Here is an 18,019-nt window from a genome sequence, read left to right on the forward strand (position 1 = left end):
AACTCCTCATGAGCTTTTGTCTCACACACCAAAAGAATGACACCCAAACAAAAGGAGCCAGATGACTGCAACATGAGTTGTGAAACACCTTGGTCCTGAGGGACTAATGTTATGCTGCATCTAAGCCTTTTTATAGTCTGCAGCTATACTGTAGAGGGGTGGAGCAGAAAGACTTACCATGACCCAGGAAACAATGAGAAACTGTCTCATGACAACCTTCTCAGGAGGCAAGTAACTGAGTGGCAAATGGCCTTGTAGCAACTCCTTACAAGCCTCTCATGCTCTCATGTTCAGAAAGAGTCACAAGGTGTTCTGCCAAGGCTCAGATCAGCTGCAGTTCAAGCCTTGCCTATGTTATCTATATAGATAATAGCATGAAGCTATTCCCTACACTCAGATTGCCCAGAGAAACAAGATGCTCTATCTTGACTTGATCTTTAAGATGGCAGCAAGTACCACCAGTCATGAAAGAGCCTACATAGTGAGGCTCGGAGCGATGTTTCAAAGTGGGCATTGGTCTCTGCCCTCATAAGAGTAAATTAGAGAGGAAAACTTCATTGTGGTTTCCATTGACTCTCCTAGAAAAAATTAGGAATAGTAAAAAGAAATCCCAGCAAAAGGTTTTGTAAAATTTCACAACATTTTAAATTTCCTTAAGTATTTGTTGTTGTTTTTTTTAATCTTTTATCTTTTTGAACATTACATGTAAAAGCTCTTAAAGTAAAATAAAACAAAACAAAAATGCCTTGGGCTAGCATTTAGAATCACAAAAGAGGGGAAGGTAGGAAGAACACCCAACCCAGTTAATGGCAGTAGCCAGATAGAAGAGTGAATCCTGGATTTCTGAAGCCTCCTAAATGATGAAAGAAAGAAGAAGATCAGAGTTATCAAGGGTTCTGGGGAGAAGAAATTCTGGTCAGAGTATAAAATAGTGCTTTACCATCAACTGTTCGCTAACTTGTTTTCTCATTCACAAATTTATCAGAGGCCCTCTGAGGGCACTTTGCAGAGGGTACTTTCCTGAATGAGACAGAAAGCCAAAGCCTGCAAATCTTGCAATGCTTCTGGAAGGCTGGCGCTATACTTCTAATACAGACCTTAAGCAACAGGGCTCTTTTGTGCAGTTTCTGATACCTGAAATATGACCTAGCAAAAGCAGCAATGTAGCCAGCCCACAATTCATTCATTTATTCAACAGATGTTTATTGAATTCTTTAGGTACTGGGCAGTCAGCATCCTAGGACTAGGTGGGGATACCGTGGTAAAGAATACAGGCAAGGTCCCTGCCCTTATGGGACTTATAGACCCAAACAAGACAAAACAAAAAACAGGGAAATGAATAAGAGAGATTACTTCTGATAGTGCTACAAAGATTTTCCAGGAGGAAGACGGTCATTGAGACTGGGGATCCTTAGCCATAGAGAGCCTAAGCTGAGGACAGACAGGGAGGGTAGGGAACAAACTACAGGGGGCTTGCAGGCCAAAGTAAGGAATTTTTATGTTATACTTAAAGCAGTGGGGATCCATTGAAGGCCTTTAAATAAGGAATGAAATAGTCCGATTTGAATTATTAGACGAATACTTCAGCAGCTGTTTTGTGGTATAAAATGCCCAGCCTGAAGTCAGAGGATGAGCATGCACTCTGCAAATTCAATGTGAGGTCATTGACAAAGCTCTAACCTGTCCCATGTTGTTTCCATAATAGATAATTTGGTCAAAATAAAGCTCTGTAACAGCCAGTGGGAACCAAAGGTTGGAGTCTTGTCTAGGTTTCAAATCCTACTTCGCATTTATTAGTTATGAGCTCTTGGCAGGTTATTTACTTCTGCCTTCGTTATCTCTGCTGTAAAATGAGGATCAAAAAAGTTGCTGCATCATAGGATTTTTGCGAATATTAATGACAATACATGTAAAACATGGTGATGGTACCTGGCACAATGTAGTAAGCATTCATGGATACTAGCTTTCGTTATGTCAAAGGATTACTATGATGATCACATGAGAAAATGCATGTGAAAGGATTTGTGAAATCGTAAACACTATCTTAATGGCAGAATTCTTTCTTGTCCTTGTCTTTTAACTGGAACGGAGGACGTTGGGCTATCCGAGGAGAAACGAGCAAGGCCAAGACCGGCCTCAAAGCGGTCATTGTCGTAGGGCCGCCCCTCCCCCGCCCCGAGCGCATCTCCATGGCAACGCGGGGCTTCGCCTCTCCCCGCCTCCTGGGCCCGCAGACCGGAAGCAGTCCGCGCCGGGGGCTTCTGGGAAACGGCTTGTGAGCGGTGTTTCTGCGTCTGCCGTGGACAGCGAAGCTGCCGAGGTTCCTGAGACGGAGGTTTGCGCCAGAGTGGGCGAAAGGGTGCGAGGGGGACGCTGGGCTTGGGGCTGCGGACCGCTGGCCGGAGCCAGCGAAGAAACCTGGCAGGGATCTTCCTCGGACCCCCTGGAGGTGCGGGGCATAGGCCGAGGTCTCCGCGCCCAGAAGTTGCGTGGTGCTGAGGGGTATACGAAAGGCCAGTTCGGACTTTCGGCACCCTCGGAGAGTTCTCCGTCCCGGCTGTCCTCTGCGACCCCCGCCTTCCCCCTCCCCCATCAGCCGGTTTTGTTCTATTTCGAGGCCCTGGCGTCTCGCGGAGAGTTCTGGGACTCGTTTCGGGCGGAGGTGGGAGAGGGCGGACCCTGGCGCGGGAGCTGCCGGGACCTGTAGTTGCGCGGGCCGCGGGCGGAAATGCCGTGTCCTCGACGTTGTGGCAAGGTGGCCTTTGGTCATCTGAAGTCCGCCGCCGTGAGTGCAGAGAAGAGAATACGGAGGACATCTGCTCGGGGAGTGAATTCGTGGTGGCACTCGGCAGGGGCGAGGTGGGGAGAGCGTCTGGAACGAGGCTGCCTACCCAGACGCTCGGGACCACGGGCTTGCCCTCCTGGTACCTCCGTCAGTCTCACGAGCAGGGTGCTAGATAAGAACATAGAAGGAAATGTCTTTATATAGAATGCTTGGGCCATTCTTAAGATAGGACCCTGATATATAAGAAGACCGAATCAATTGGCTGAATCTTATTTATAAGGTCATCACACTCCGGAGTACTTAAACTTGTACGTGTCACCTGCCTGATAAAGTCTTTTCTGATATCTAGTCTTCATCTTGATAGGGTTACAATAAGTTTTTTGAAATTACTGGTATTCACATTCTGGGTCCTGAATAGGTAAATCGAGTAGCTGCGTGGCTCATTCCTAATATGTATTATAAACAATGGCACAGGCATGACTGTGCAAATACTAAGGAAGGGATCAGAAATAGCATAATGTTTCCCTGAAAGTAAAAGCTGGGGAAACTGTGGGTCATCTAGTCTAAGGACTAGGTCGTGGTCCACTGCAAGAAGTTAAGGTAGTTATGAGAATGTCTTTTCTTAAAAATTTGCCGTTATTAATGCCTGTCATCATAAATTTAAATGTAGTTATGGTGTGATGTGTGACGGAATAATACTTGCATTGTATAGCCCGAAGAGGCTAATTTTTTTTCAGTATTACATTATCTGTTCCTGAATAAGTGAATAATTTTTACATATATTTTAAGTCTGAGGAGTTCTTAAACATTTTAAAAATATTTTTTAACTTAAAATAACACGTTTTGTCTTAAATTGTTTTCTGAGGCAGATAATAAAGTCCTTGCTTTTAAGTTGACCTAAGTTTGTCAGGGAACACCAGTCTCAAATTGCAAATAATGTGGTCAAGGGTCAGATGCATTTAGAAAACACAGAGGTGGGCAGTTTCTTTTGATTACTGAAATAGGGTTTATCGGTTTTGTAGGTCAGACTTTTTCTCTAAAGGGCCAGAAAGTAAATACCAGTTTTTTTTCAGGCCATATAGTCTCTGTCGCAACTACTCTGCCATTGTTGCATGAACTGTGAACAGATAAAAATTTTTCGCGGACACATTTTAATTTCATTTAGTTTTCACATTCATGATGTATTCTTTTCAGTCATGTAAAAATGTGAAAACTGTTAATACAAGTGTTGTACAAAAATGGGCAGCAGGCCAAATTTGGCCATGAGCTGTTGTTTGCCAACTTATGGTATAGGTTATTGATTGGAATTTTTAATCCAGCAAAAGAAATATTTTTACTTCCTCTATTAGTATGTGTCCAAATTCTTAGGATATTTGGTCATTTGTATATATATTTTTATTTTTTGTGCCTCAGGAGTGCCTGTGAAGAAAAAGAGGTATTTCTCTGAGGTCTATCCTGCCTTGTCTTTTCTTGAAGTATTATAAATCAGGATGTCTGCACAGTCAGTGGAAGAAGATTCAATACTTATCATCCCAACTCCAGATGAAGAGGAAAAAATTCTGAGAGTGAAGTTGGAGGAAGATCCTGATGGTGAAGAGGGATCAAGTATCCCTTGGAACCATCTCTCTGATCCAGAGGTTTTCCGGCAGCGATTCAGGCAGTTTGGATACCAGGATTCACCTGGGCCCCGTGAAGCTGTGAGCCAGCTTCGAGAACTTTGCCGTCTATGGCTCAGGCCAGAGACGCACACTAAAGAACAAATCTTGGAGCTGGTAGTGCTGGAGCAGTTTGTTGCCATCCTGCCCAAGGAGCTGCAGACTTGGGTTCGAGAGCATCATCCAGAGAATGGAGAGGAGGCAGTGACAGTGCTGGAAGATTTAGAGAGTGAACTAGATGACCCTGGACAGCCGGTGAGCCTGCTTGTGTCACTTTGCTGGATCAGATGCACTGGCATAGCAGTAGGCAAAGCTGCTGAATTAACTACCCAACCACAGTATATGTTTTGTATGGTTTCTCTTACGTGCGTTTAGTTCTAATTCTCATCCAATTTCTTATCTACTGAATCAAATATTATTATTTCCAGGTTTCTCTCCGTCGAAGAAAACGGGAAGTGCTAGTTGAAGAGATAGTATCTCAAGAAGAAGCTCAGGGATTACCAAGTTCTGAGCTTGATGCTGTGGAAAACCAGCTCAAATGGGCATCCTGGGAGCTCCATTCCCTAAGGCACTGTGGTGAGGACCAAAATTCCCCGTGGGCTAGAGGGTGAAAGAGAGTGTGGGCCTTTTGTCCCAGACTCTTTATTTTTTCTTTTGTGTTTTTTTGGGGAGGGAGATGGAGGGGCAGGGATTATTACCTTCCCCAATTTCTAGACACACTGTAGGAGCTTGATTCTTACAACGGTTGCTGACCTCAATTTTTTTTTTCCTCAGACATTACTGTCAGCCTTTTCTTCCCTTTTACCTCTTCCTTGAAGACCTACCCATTTGAGGCTGGCATTTGCCTTACTCTGAGCCAGCACCTACCTGTAGACCAGGTCCCTCTATTTTGCATGTAGTATTGCTTATTTGTTATCTGTTCCATGCTCTTGTAATCTCTTGCCTAATGTTATTGGTATAGTAAGCTTACCTGAAGCCTTTTCAAATCTATTTTTATTTGTTTATTATTGAAGTCTTTCTAAATTTTTAGCTATGTTTGTTTTTTTCAACATTTAGAGTCATTTTTTTCCAAAGAAGATTCTTTTGTAGAAATGATGTTTGGGTAAAGCTCTTCACCTTTTCTAAGTATTTATGCAAAAATAAGCTCCTTAGCTATAATAAGCTTTAAATATAGGAAAGTTAAATAAAAAGCACATAATTCTAATAATTCATTTAGACTGATCTTTTCCAATATATTGGCAATTAATGCCACATACTTATTTGTATACTTCGATACAACCCAGTGTATTCCTAAAACTGTTAGATTTTTCTTTCATATTTATATAATAACTGAAATGAAATTTTGTTTGAGACTGCTTTGGGAATCATTCTTTGAGGCAATTGGAGATCATGCTGGAGTGTCACAGAATGAGGTCTGAGCAGATTTCCTTCCCATCTGGTGAACTAGAACTCCTGGGATGCAGTTGAAGTCTGCTGAGAATCTGCAGTTTTACATGTTTCACGGGACATTCTCTTGTGCAGTAAAGTTTGAGCACCTCTATCCTTGGTTTTATGAGGTGGCATTTTCTTGGGTAGAAAACTTTTCCCCAGCCTGAATTTTAGAATACTTTTCACCTATTTTTAAATACCTCATTTCAGCAGTCTAGTCTCTATCACACTCAGTAACTTACTTATTTCTGTGCCATTTGTCTTCACTTAATCTTTACACTAACTTCTCTGTTCTTCAAGTCTCTAGACCTCACTACTCCCTTCTAGCCCTTCAGTCTCTCTTTGTCAGCTTTCTTTCCTGACTTTATTCATTTCTTAATCATTTATTATCTACCTGTTTACTATTTACCACTTTCTGACTGCTGCTTACCCTGTAGAAACTGTCTTAACTTTTCAAGGCTTGAAATTTCAGGAAAGTCTTAAATGAATCTTGCCTGCAGAGGGGTAATGGTACCTTGTGTTGGTAATTCAGGCTTTCCTTTCACTATACACATCTAACCGAGGCTTAGAAATAACTCATCTAGGTACCATGACAAGAAAGTGTTGTCCTGAGTTAACACAGGATGCTCCCAGCTTATCTTAAGCCCTTTCTTGTCAAGACTCCTCCAGTGTTCTGCTTTTAGTCTGATCTTGGCTGTGATCTGCCTTGTCTTGCTCATTTCAGAATTAGTCACTTTCCGACTGCTTATTTTTTACACCATTGTATTTTGATGTAATTTCTCCCCTTTTCAAAGCAAAAAAAAAAAATCGATTTCCTAATGACCAACCTTATTTTTCTTCTTATAAAGTTTCATCCAGATCTAGCTTCATCGTCCTTACTGTCTCCCTAACAGTCTTAAAATTTACCATCTTTCTGTTCTTTATTTTCTGATTACCATTTATAACCCATTCCCCTATGTTTCTACTTTTATTCAGGTATAACTTTTATCCCTCATTACGTTATCGTGCCATTACCTCATTAGTCTCATAATCAGTCATTTTATTTTTTTCTCTTTTGAAAGTAGGCAACCTTAACACCAGTTTTCAGAGTGCTGTTTATAGATAGATGTGAGCTATTTACTTTCAGTTCATTAAATAATTTTTTTCTTCAGCTTCCTTTCTCCCAGAATAGGAAACAAATGTTATTCACATTTTCTGTTTGTTCCAGATGATGATGCTAGGACTGAAAATGGAGCGCTAGCTCCAAAACAGGAGATTCCTTCCGCAGTAGAATCTCATGAAGTTCCTGGCACTCTCAATATAGGTGTTCCTCAGATTTTTAAATATGGAGAAGCCTGTTTCCCTAAGGGCAGGTTTGAAAGAAAGAGAAATCCTTCCCGAAAGAAACAGCATATTTGTGATGAATGTGGAAAACACTTCAGTCAGGGCTCAGCCCTTATTCTTCATCAAAGAATCCATAGTGGAGAGAAACCCTACGGATGTGTTGAATGTGGGAAGGCATTCAGTAGAAGTTCTATCCTTGTGCAACACCAGAGAGTCCATACTGGAGAAAAACCTTACAAATGTCTTGAATGTGGAAAAGCTTTTAGCCAGAATTCTGGGCTTATTAATCATCAGAGAATCCATACTGGAGAGAAACCTTATGAATGCGTTCAGTGTGGGAAATCCTATAGTCAAAGCTCAAATCTTTTTAGACATCAGCGACGACACAATGCAGAAAAACTTCTGAATGTTGTGAAAGTTTAAGAAATTTAAAAACGAAGTCAACACTCAGGTCTTTTTCTTCAGAAATGAAGACAAAATTAAACACATGGAATGATACATAATAGTTTTATTTCCCTATAGACTGTTAGAAAATCCACTGGGAAATGTAGGATATCATCACCCACCATTATTATTTTATCTTGAAAGAAATGGTGTCATACCTGCCTAGAAACTGAAATTTTAAACTTAATTCAGGTGTTAATGCCTAAATCTTCCATGTGATGTTTGTATTCTTACTATTTTTTCCAAATAATGATCTAATTCCTTGTCCCTTTCTTAAAAGTTTCCTTTTTAGACAGATACATTATTCTTTCTTGATCATTGAAATGTTACATTCTCTTCTACATTAAAAGGCAACATTGGAATTATAAAGTCTGAAAACAAACAATTTTTTTCAAAATTTACTCTTCTGTTTCCTTTTACCCAATTTGGATATGCATTTCAGAAAACAGAAGATGAAGGATGACTAAAGCTTCAAAGTAAAATTAGAAGTGATAGTGATGAAATAAAATGTGAATGGGACACCTAGATCGGAGAAGATAACAAAAATACCTTGATCTAAGAATTGAAGTGTATCAAGAATTTAAATGTAATTATCTGTCTGCAGGAAAACTCAAAAATGGCACATCCAGTCTGTAATTTGGAGGCATCCCACTAAATGGAAAGAATGTTCTCCCATGTATCATTAGAAAGTGAACAGTCTAAACAATAATTGTAAACTATGAAAGTAGAAATAACACTAGAAGAGCAATTGCAGTGAATGGCAGTGTTGAAGGGCAAATGTAAAAGAGTAATGGTTTGTCTCGGCTTTTAGGAAACAAAAAAGACTTGAAGATCCAATTCATTATCATTTTGCCTTCATTTTTATTAAGGACAGAAAATTCCCTGACAGGCAACAAGTAATCAGGTTTGCTGTTTTATTCCTTTGGTAAAAAAGATTTGAACACCAGGCTAACTAAGCAGCCACACATTCATTTATTAAAACATTTTCTACCGATAAGACACTGTGCTAAGTACTGTAACCCTACCATAAGTAGGTAGGTATTTCTTCCACTGTAAATTATTGAGGGTTTGGTACAAAGCTGCTTCATGTGAGTTAGCCTCTTACTCCCTGACCTAAGCAGTCCTAGGGGAGGTCACCTCTGAAATTCCCAGAGCCATAGTTCTCTTACCAGGGTGTTGTATTTGGGGGAAGGGAAGACTCAGCTCAAAGAGCTAGCCATCTCCAGGATTCTTCAGAGGTGAGTCCAGAATACTCGCTATCACAGTGTGGAAGTTTGTGGGTTTTCTTAAAAAACTAATCAATCTCTAGTTGCATTGAGGTTGTACTTACATGTTAATTTGAATGGATTGTTCTATTTAAAAAAATAACTAGGTTATTAACAACTAGTTTATTAACAGGATTGAATTATTTTTTTTAATTTTAAGTCTTAACACATTTCTAAAAATGTATGAAAGTAATACATTGTAGTAGTAGGATTATATACTCCTTGGCTGAGAATCCCAACTACTGTGGTTCTACTATTTAGTGGAAAACTCTGGAATTTAAAATAGAATATGAGAAAAGTCTTTTTTTATAGTGGGTATCATTGTATGGAAAATGACCCATGTGAATAAAAATATTTCATAGTTCCAGAGATTTTGGTTACATCTGGTGCTTGGAACAAATTTTAAAAATGGAAGGTGAGATTTGCATGAGCCTTTTAAAAAGCATAGTAATAAATGCAAGGCCAGCTGTTGGAGAAGTGAGGCAGAATGGAGCCTGTTTATAGATTTTTTGATAATTATAAGAAATGTGCTTTATAGATTAAGATTTATTGAAGTATAAATATGTAGTAATGATATAATGTATTTTAAGTTATACAAGAAAATGTAGGGACTTCTGTTTGGGTCTTTTCTCTGGCTGAAAGGAAATAAGTCAATCTCCAATAAAGGTATAAACTCCTCCACTCTAAGATAAAACGATCTTGAGTTGATTTATTTATTTATAACTGGCTTTCCAAGTAGGCTTTGAGGTGGCATATTTGGAATTCTAGGATGACAGTTATTAGAGTAGGTAAGGGGTCGCTCTCAGTGGCTGAAATTTCATGCTTTTTTAGATTTTATGTCTTTCCTATATACAAAGTAGCTTCCTTCCATGTTAGTAAATTTGTCATAAATGCCAAAGATGTTTGGTATAATGTGAGAGCCTAGAAAAAGTAATATTAAAGTTGGCAAATATGTGTTTGTCTTGCCAGCTCTGATACCTGTTTAGAAAGAATTCTGAGGCTAAGGCAAGGCTCTATGGGGAAAATGTCTGCATCCAAAAAAACCGGGTGATGATACCCAGGAAAAGGAAGTAGTGGTCTCTGATCAGGCTAAGTCCCTAGTAGACAAATTGATTTAAAATAACTAGTGATTTATGATATCATCTATACATTCATTTATATCCACACAGATAATAGCAGTTCTGGGGCCCCAGCCTCCGATCAAGTGGCTTTTGCCAAATGGCATCTGGTTGGTTAGCATAGAAGAAGTCAGTGTTAATGGCATGCAGACTGCTGATACCTACTGAATAGCCACCGAGCATTTGCTTGTTACTGCTAAATTTTCTGTTTTCCTTGAGGTAAAACTCCCTACATTTACACCCAGTTGGCACTTGATCATTAAGCACTATGTCTATCACATTTAAGTCGAAGGGAGGGTTATATATAAAGAAAGTATCTGCATGCCAGGCATTGGATTAGACTGTACCTATCTCATTTAGATTTGTTTGTAGACTAGAAAAGATTCAAAGATTGTGTAATTTGCATGTGATCAAGTAGAGCTAAAACTCAAATCTAGTTCTGTGAACTCCAGGACATATGTTCCTCCACAGTGCCATGATTAATGGCTGTTAAACCTTGATTTTAGGTTTTATCTTATGGTTAACAAATACGAAAGCTATTAAATATGCTTGATTGAATTTTCTTTAGTACAGAAATGTAAAATGAAAACAGACATTCCTTCTCATAGTCTTACTCAAGTAGTTATTCTTCCAGACCTAGGCATATACAGATGTAAGCAAAAATGTGTTAATAGCTGACACTCGTGGTCACTGTATGCAGGCATGGTTTGAAGTTATCATGGGTTAACTCTTAATCCTCACAGCAACCATATGAGGTAGGTACATATCCCCATTTTACATGTACTGCACTGAATCTTGCCTCCCCTTCACTTTGATACAGACATTGTTTTTCATGGCTACATACTACTACATTGCATGAATATACTGTAATTTATTTAACAAACCCCTTATTGGTGGATAATTTGGTTCTTTCCAGTTTTTATTGTAGATAAACGTATAGTTAACATCTTTGTACATATATTTTGATGCCTGTGTTGGTATTTTTGTAGGATAAATAGAAATGGACATTTTGGGTCAGAGAATGTGCACATTTAACATTTTAAGAAATGCCACCCAAAAGATTGTCCCAATTTACAGCTCCATCAATAGTAAAAGTGCCTATTTGCCTACACTCCCACCTGAATCTTTAAATATTTTTGCTAATCTGATAGGTAATATTTAGTTCTTTGATTATTAATAAGGGGGAACATCTCATACTTTTATTGGCCATTTGCATTTCCTGTTGTGAAATGCATGTACTCATTTTTCTTTTTTTTAATTATGAAGTATAAATGCCTATCAGCTCACTGTACAAAACTTAAATAATACACAAGTATAAAAGCAAAGAGACCCTTTTCTCCAGCACCTCTAATCACATTCCACTGTCCATAGTTTAGTTATACATCTATCTAGTCCCTATCCATGCATTTTCATATGATTATACATAAACATATAAAAGCTATTTTTTCATAAATAGGATCATATATATGAATTGTTCTGCAGCTTGCCTTTTTTTGTCTCAAATACCTATTCTTAAGTCTTTAAATTTATTTAATGGTTGAATAGGATTCAATACTATGAAAATACTATTATTGAACTTTTCCCTTATTTTGTCTCTTGCTATTATGTTGTCAAAGTCAGTCTTTTTCCATATATCTTTGTGCATTTGTGTGACTAGGATGGAGTTATATAAGGTAGATTTTTGTATCAAAGAGTATGTTCTCTGATAGACCCACTTTAGCCTTCCAAAAGGCTTTTTCATACCTTTATATTTTTACCAACTGTATGAAAAATGCTCATTTCCCCATATAGTCTTACCTACAGTTGATAGTTTTTATATGATGGGCAAAAAAAAAAAAAAAAAAAAAAAAAAAAATCCTTAATTGCGTTTCCTTGATTAATGGTGTGGTTGAGGTTACTTTCATGTTTATTGGCCATTTATAGTTTTACCATGGATTGTTTGTTCATATCTTTTACCTGCTTTCCTATTGGGTCATGTGTGGATATATGTTTCTGTTTGTTCAGCATCTCTTTCCCCATTTTTTGGTAACAGAACCCTTATTTATTGTGGGGAACCCATTCCCTGTGGCTTAGGTGAGTACATGACCAAGTCTGGCCTTCCTGAGTCCTGCAGCTCGTTAGCCACAGTGATTAAAGAATGGGCATGTAACTCAAGCCAGGCTAAAGAGAGCCCTCAACAGAACTTCTGGAACTATTGGAAAGAAGGCTCTACGGATATCCCACAAACTAACGACAATATAAGCATGAAGTTGTACCATGTGGAGAGTCTGAAGAGAAACTCAGAGGCTAGCAGAAAGGAAAGAGAACTAAGTTGTGATGTCATTTTTCTGGAGGCCCTAGATCCAGCTGTGCCTAAAGCCTGCCCTACCTCCGGACTTTAAAGTTTTGTGAGCCAATAAAGTCCCTTTCTTGTTTAAGATAATTGAATTGGGTTTCTGTCCTGATTAATATAGGTTATTTGTATTTTCTTATTGATTTGTAGAAAATCTTTGTAATATTAAATTCCAGACTTATACTTTATGCACTATATAGGTTAATAAAATTAGCATGGCCTTCCATTGGCCTCTGTCAACCTCTGCCATTTGTTACTGCACTCTGTACTGCACACATAATACTTCACAGTCCAACAATAACTAAACATTGGTGTTGGGAATGTCTGTGGATGAAAAGCTCTTCACACAGTCACGTCTTTGGCATCTCTCTCCTATCCTTCATTAACCTGAGACTGACATGAAATTACATTGCTAAGTCTGTGCTGCACTCACCAACCATCGTCTTGGGGCATTCCCCTCAAACAGCTCCTGTATGTGACCTTTGGAGCCCTTAGCCATGACCTGCATTCCCTTTCCATGGTGAGTTCTCAAGGTCCCTCATTTTACTCTCGCCTATGGAACGAGCCCAAGACCGTTCTGGGGTTTACATCTGTTGCTTCTGTGTATGGAAACTACACGTGGTGGAAAAACATGTTATTGTATGTCATAGGAGTGGTAAAGAAAACAAGTCAGGAGAGAAGGGATACAAAACATCAAGGAAGACAGGCATTGCAATTTTGATAGGTAGTCCAGGGACGGTTTCACTGGATGAAATTCGATGAAAGATAACGAGTGTAAAGAAGCAAGCTGAGACCAGAGGAAAGATGTTCTAGGCATGTGAATAGCAAGTACAAAGGACTTGATGTGGGAGCAATGCCTGATCCCAAAACAGCAAGAAGGCCAGTGTGGCTGGAACAGAATGAATGTGAGGGGAAGTATTGGATGAAGCCAGAGAGGTTAAATGGGGTGAGGGTGGAAAGCAGGGCCAGATTCTGGAAGACCTGGTTAACCATTGGTAGGACTATGACTTTGAGATAGGAAAGAGAGTGATAGTGTCCAGCTATATTTCTTTGAATTCTTAAGACAATTTTTAATGTATTTTCTTTTTAAAGGTAATATAGGAGAAACTTTAGAAAAGTGAACTTTTAGATTAATAAAATTAACAAACTAGCCAGACTGATCAGGAAAAAAAGAAAAGATAAACTTCAGGAATGAGAGGTGTGACATGGCAAGATATAATTTTTTCTCCACATAAAGAGTTCAAGTTTGCCAGCCTCTATACTGCTGATTTGAATATTCGTTTATTAGATGTATTGCTTGAGCCATCAGCAATAGTTTGCATAATTGACAATTTGGCTTCAAGAACAACACTACCTTGTGAGATGCTTCTCAGTCTCGATGCTGGTATTTCCTCATCTTTCTGGACTTTTATATATCAAACTGTTTGAGAGGTCAGTGTTCAGATCTCTTCTATTTTCTACCTATATTCACTTCCTAGGTGATCTCTTCTGGTCTCATGTCTTTAAGTACTATCTCCAACTCCAAAATCTATGTCTCAGCCTAGACCTCTTTAAACTACAGGCTCATCCATCTCTTTGCCTACCAGAGATCTCTGATGCCTGCTTTAGTCTGAGTTCCTAAGAAACATCCTAAAATAAAACGTTATTGCTAAAACTTTACTGGGGCGATTGAATCCCAGAAGAGGATGACTGAGGATAAAAAGGAATTGAAGTGGAAGGAGAGAGAACAAATACAAATTGTTATTACTGAGCCATCTAGAGCTTCTTAAGTACAGCTGTTTGCTTAGTCTCACTGACCATCTTTAGAGTGCAAATGGTCTGAACTACCTCACCTTCACCTCACTATGGGGTAGGTGGAGGGAGAAGACTTTGGACTCCCCCGCTCCCTCTGGTCAGTTTCCTCCACATAGCATCAGCTCCACCACACTTCAGGTGTCACCATGCAGCCTCTCCAGCAGCAACCCCTGGGAAAGTCAGGCTCCAAGACGACACAACTACCCAGGAGTGGAAGTCAGCCGCTCCCTCTACCCACAGCCTTGTGGGCCTGCAACCTCAGGGATAGACAGTGCCGGCACTCTTCTTAGAGAGTCATCATTATCATAGAGCAGAAACCCTGGCCCTGTAAATAGGAGGCTTGTAAACTGGGCTTGACATAATGCCTATATGAGCATCTTAAACCTAATGTCCGAAAACAAACTTAATTTCTCCTTAAATATGTTCTTAGAGTCTTCCTCATCTTAGAAAGTAGCAATTTTCTTTCCAGTTGCTCAGGCCAATAACCTCCCTGCTTGCCTGATTTCCTTCACTCAGTTCTCAACACAGCAACCAGATCATATAAATCAGACTGTCACTTTATTCAAAATCCTCTTCCTATTTAGTCTACTTAAATGTCAAAGAGCATTGTATCTGCAACTTAAACAATTCTGAAAAAGTGTATATATATCAAATTTATATATAGGTAGCCAGGTATCTGGCCAAAAATGTCAACAGTGTGGAGGTTGAGAAACCTTAGGTTAAAGTAGTTTTTGCCAGGTTTCTCCACTGTAGTTATTTTTTTCCATTTCCATATGCTATGCCTTGGGAGTGAGTCAACAGGTCCAGCCTCCTCTAGGGGTTGAAAGTTGGGATTAAGCTTCACATCCTGAAGGAGGGTAAATCTACATTTATTAGTTGGAATCCTTCCATAAGGAAGATGTGTCACTTCTCCCATATTTCTAGCAGCATGGACTCATGTACATTTGTTCTTGGTAGCTCTTTCAGGTTGACTCTTATGTTCCTTCAACATGCCCCGCATTGTTTGGGTTTTTGAGCTACTTTCTGGTACTATAAGATGCTTCAGACTCATCTTGAATTTTCCCTGCCCTATCCTTAAGATCAGCCATTTCTCAAAGGAGCCTCGGTTCCTTTTATTTGTAGAATGGTATTTACAAACCATGATCTGGGTATGCTCTTTAATACTGAAGTGTCATTACTTCTAGGTCTTCTCAGAGAACACAGCTAGGTAATAGATGTACATATACTAACCCACTTATACACATTCTATATTTGCTTCTCTGTTACCCATCTGTGTGTGTGTGTGCATATTGATGTCTGCGACTAATAAACACTGGATATTACGCATGAAGTTACAGTATTGTCATCTTCTAGAGAGGTTTCAGCTTCTAACTGGCAGCTGGATTAGGAGCAGATAATTCACTAAAAAGTTGACCTGAGTTGAGATTGTTTCAGACTTTTTTTAGACTCGGTCCACACAGGTTTCACTCTCACTTCTAGGATATTGCCTCAATATTTACCCTGAGATTGTGGGGTATTTACAAGAGCACCTCCTCCTTGGCATGCTCTGTACTCCAAATTTTACTCCCTATCATAGTAAGTTTGCTGAGAATTCCACTTAACCTTCCAGTGTCCTTTGGCTGGATTTCTTGGCCTTTGGTCTTACCAGTTTAAGAATCAGCAAATGCTTGGGAAAATCAACTGACATAAAATGTCAGGCCCAATACTCTGCATTTCTCTTCCTTTTTTACTCAATATACTTCATTATTGTTTGAATTTTTACAGTAAGTAGCATTACTTATAATATTTCTAAGACCTAGTGAGCAATTGGATTTAGAAAAGGGGGAGAATGAGGAGTGTAGGATAGCCATGTTATTTTATCTGGAGAGCAAGGCGTTTAATAGTGTAATCTGTCAAGATAGGGAATTCAAGAAGAAGACATCATGGTTGTGTGTGTTAATGTCCATGAATTGAGTTTCCCTGTAGGACACTTCTATCGTGTATAGTAAGCAGTTGGCTCTTAAAATTTATTCTCAGGAGAGATGGCTGAATTTCAAATATAAGTTTGATCATCCTATTTTTCTTTTTCACTTTTCAGTTCTCCAAAGAACAGACAATACTTGATTGTACACTTTTCTCCCTACTCGCTTTTCAACCTATCATCATTTCAATGCCTTCAAACTCCTCTACTTCTGGACCTCATGATTTTATTTCCAGACTTACAAAGTTTTCCTTTCTGTTGAATCTTTCCTACTTTTAATCTTAGATTCTTAAAGTAGGGAGATGATCATGCCATTCTGTGATTCAAAAACCCTTATGGCTTTCCATTAGCTTGAGAGTAAATGCATAAATATACCTTCTCTAACCATACCTAGTACTTTTGTTTTATAGATGACACTAAACCCCAGAAAGTTTAAGTGCTGCTTGTTTACTATCACACTCCTTAACATCTACTTCATTTTTATTTCTACCTTATTCTTAATTTAAGCACACATTTCAGTCATTATTTTCATGACACTTAAACTTGATAATACTTAGTACAGTACCTGACACTGAATATTTATTGAATAAATTAGTAACTTAAACAACACACTCCACATTATTTCTTATACTCCCTTGCTTCTGTCCTTTGACTATTCATTCCCTCCCTGCTTTTTATGCCTCTACCCATCCTTCAAAACTCAAATCTCAGGAGCGCCAAAATTTCTCTTTTCTTTCCCATCAGAATTAAATCATGCCTCCTCTGAGCTCTTATAAGTATCTTGTCTACTTTTATGATTACATTGAGCTATATGTTTTCTGTATGCATTATTCTTTATCACTATACAATACACACTTTGTGAGGACAATATATATTCATCATGCACACTACGAAATGTAAAAAAAAAAAATGGCCTTGTACATAGTAACAATGTCTGTTAAATTGAAATATTAACTGGATAATTATGGGGGCCAGTCGAAATAAATGATAGTACCAGAATTTTAACAAATAATTAATACCAGAAAAATTTTGAATTTTTTTTAAAAACTTTCTATTTTTCATTTGAAAATTTTGCATATATATAGCCCATTATCAATGTCAGAAATCAACAAGCAAAGTCTGATGAATGGTTCTACTTTTAAAAATCAGTAGGTAGGTCTTTTTTAGATATAATATGCTGTACAAATTGGTCATGTGGGTATTACATGACTATCATTAGGCCATCATTTTGTTCATTCTATAGACAAGATAAATATAATAGTAGAGAAATCTTCATTTTAACATGGAATTCTTTTAAGAAATTGTTTCACTTATTTAGATGCTGTGACTAAATGGTAGTATTGAAAAAGTGATTTCAAACCACTAAAGTTTATGGGCTCATTACTGAGAGTAAAATATGTCCATATTTTCTGTGAACATCACAGGAACTTGAAAACTCATTCTCACTAGGAAAACTGAAACTTGGCCAAGAAAAAAAAATCTGAGAAAATAGGTCACCAGAATCTTGTTTGTAGTTAATAAATTTAATACCAAAATAGCATAGTATGTTCACACACAGGGAATTTAATGATAGATAACTAGCATTAGCATAGGTAGGATTCTCCAGCTGTTAAGAGATAAGTGTGATATCAGAGTGAATGCCAATTAAATATGGAAGGGATTTAAGTTTTCTCTACATTATCTAAAATAACTTCTCTGATATTCATAGGTAATTTGGACTCACTAAAGGTTTGAGCTTATAGCGCTAATATTTCTGAGTCTGATTGCACACCTACAACAGATTTGTACAATATCTGATAAGGTTCTGCATTAACATTGTTATACATTTCTTATAGTGATAATACTGTCATCCTGTGGGTTGTATTTGAATAAGACTAGAGTTTTTCTACATTACAACAGATACAAATTTCCATTG

The 18,019-nt window shown here is 38.4% G+C and overlaps 1 protein-coding gene across 3 annotated transcripts; it reads left to right on the top strand.

Moving 5' to 3' along the window:
• The first annotated feature begins 2,201 nt into the window (after window positions 1-2,201).
• On the top strand, window positions 2,202-12,590 carry ZNF24 (zinc finger protein 24). 3 transcript variants are annotated; one of them, XM_039843370.1, is made up of 4 exons: window positions 2,202-2,335; window positions 4,199-4,695; window positions 4,869-5,016; window positions 7,076-12,590. In XM_039843370.1, exons 2-4 carry the CDS (start codon window positions 4,276-4,278, stop codon window positions 7,612-7,614), a joined length of 1,107 nt encoding a protein of 368 aa, XP_039699304.1. In that variant the 5' UTR covers window positions 2,202-2,335; window positions 4,199-4,275; the 3' UTR covers window positions 7,615-12,590. The 3 variants fall into 3 exon arrangements, with proteins under 3 accessions (XP_039699304.1, XP_039699321.1, XP_039699312.1); XM_039843387.1 differs by lacking the exon at window positions 7,076-12,590 and adding an exon at window positions 5,215-6,725; XM_039843378.1 differs by having other exon boundaries at window positions 2,290-2,359.
• Window positions 12,591-18,019: the final 5,429 nt, after the last annotated feature.

This window comes from Pteropus medius, unplaced genomic scaffold, assembly GCF_902729225.1.
Source record: "Pteropus medius unplaced genomic scaffold, Ma_sr-lr_union100, whole genome shotgun sequence".
Lineage (NCBI taxonomy): Eukaryota > Metazoa > Chordata > Mammalia > Chiroptera > Pteropodidae > Pteropus > Pteropus medius.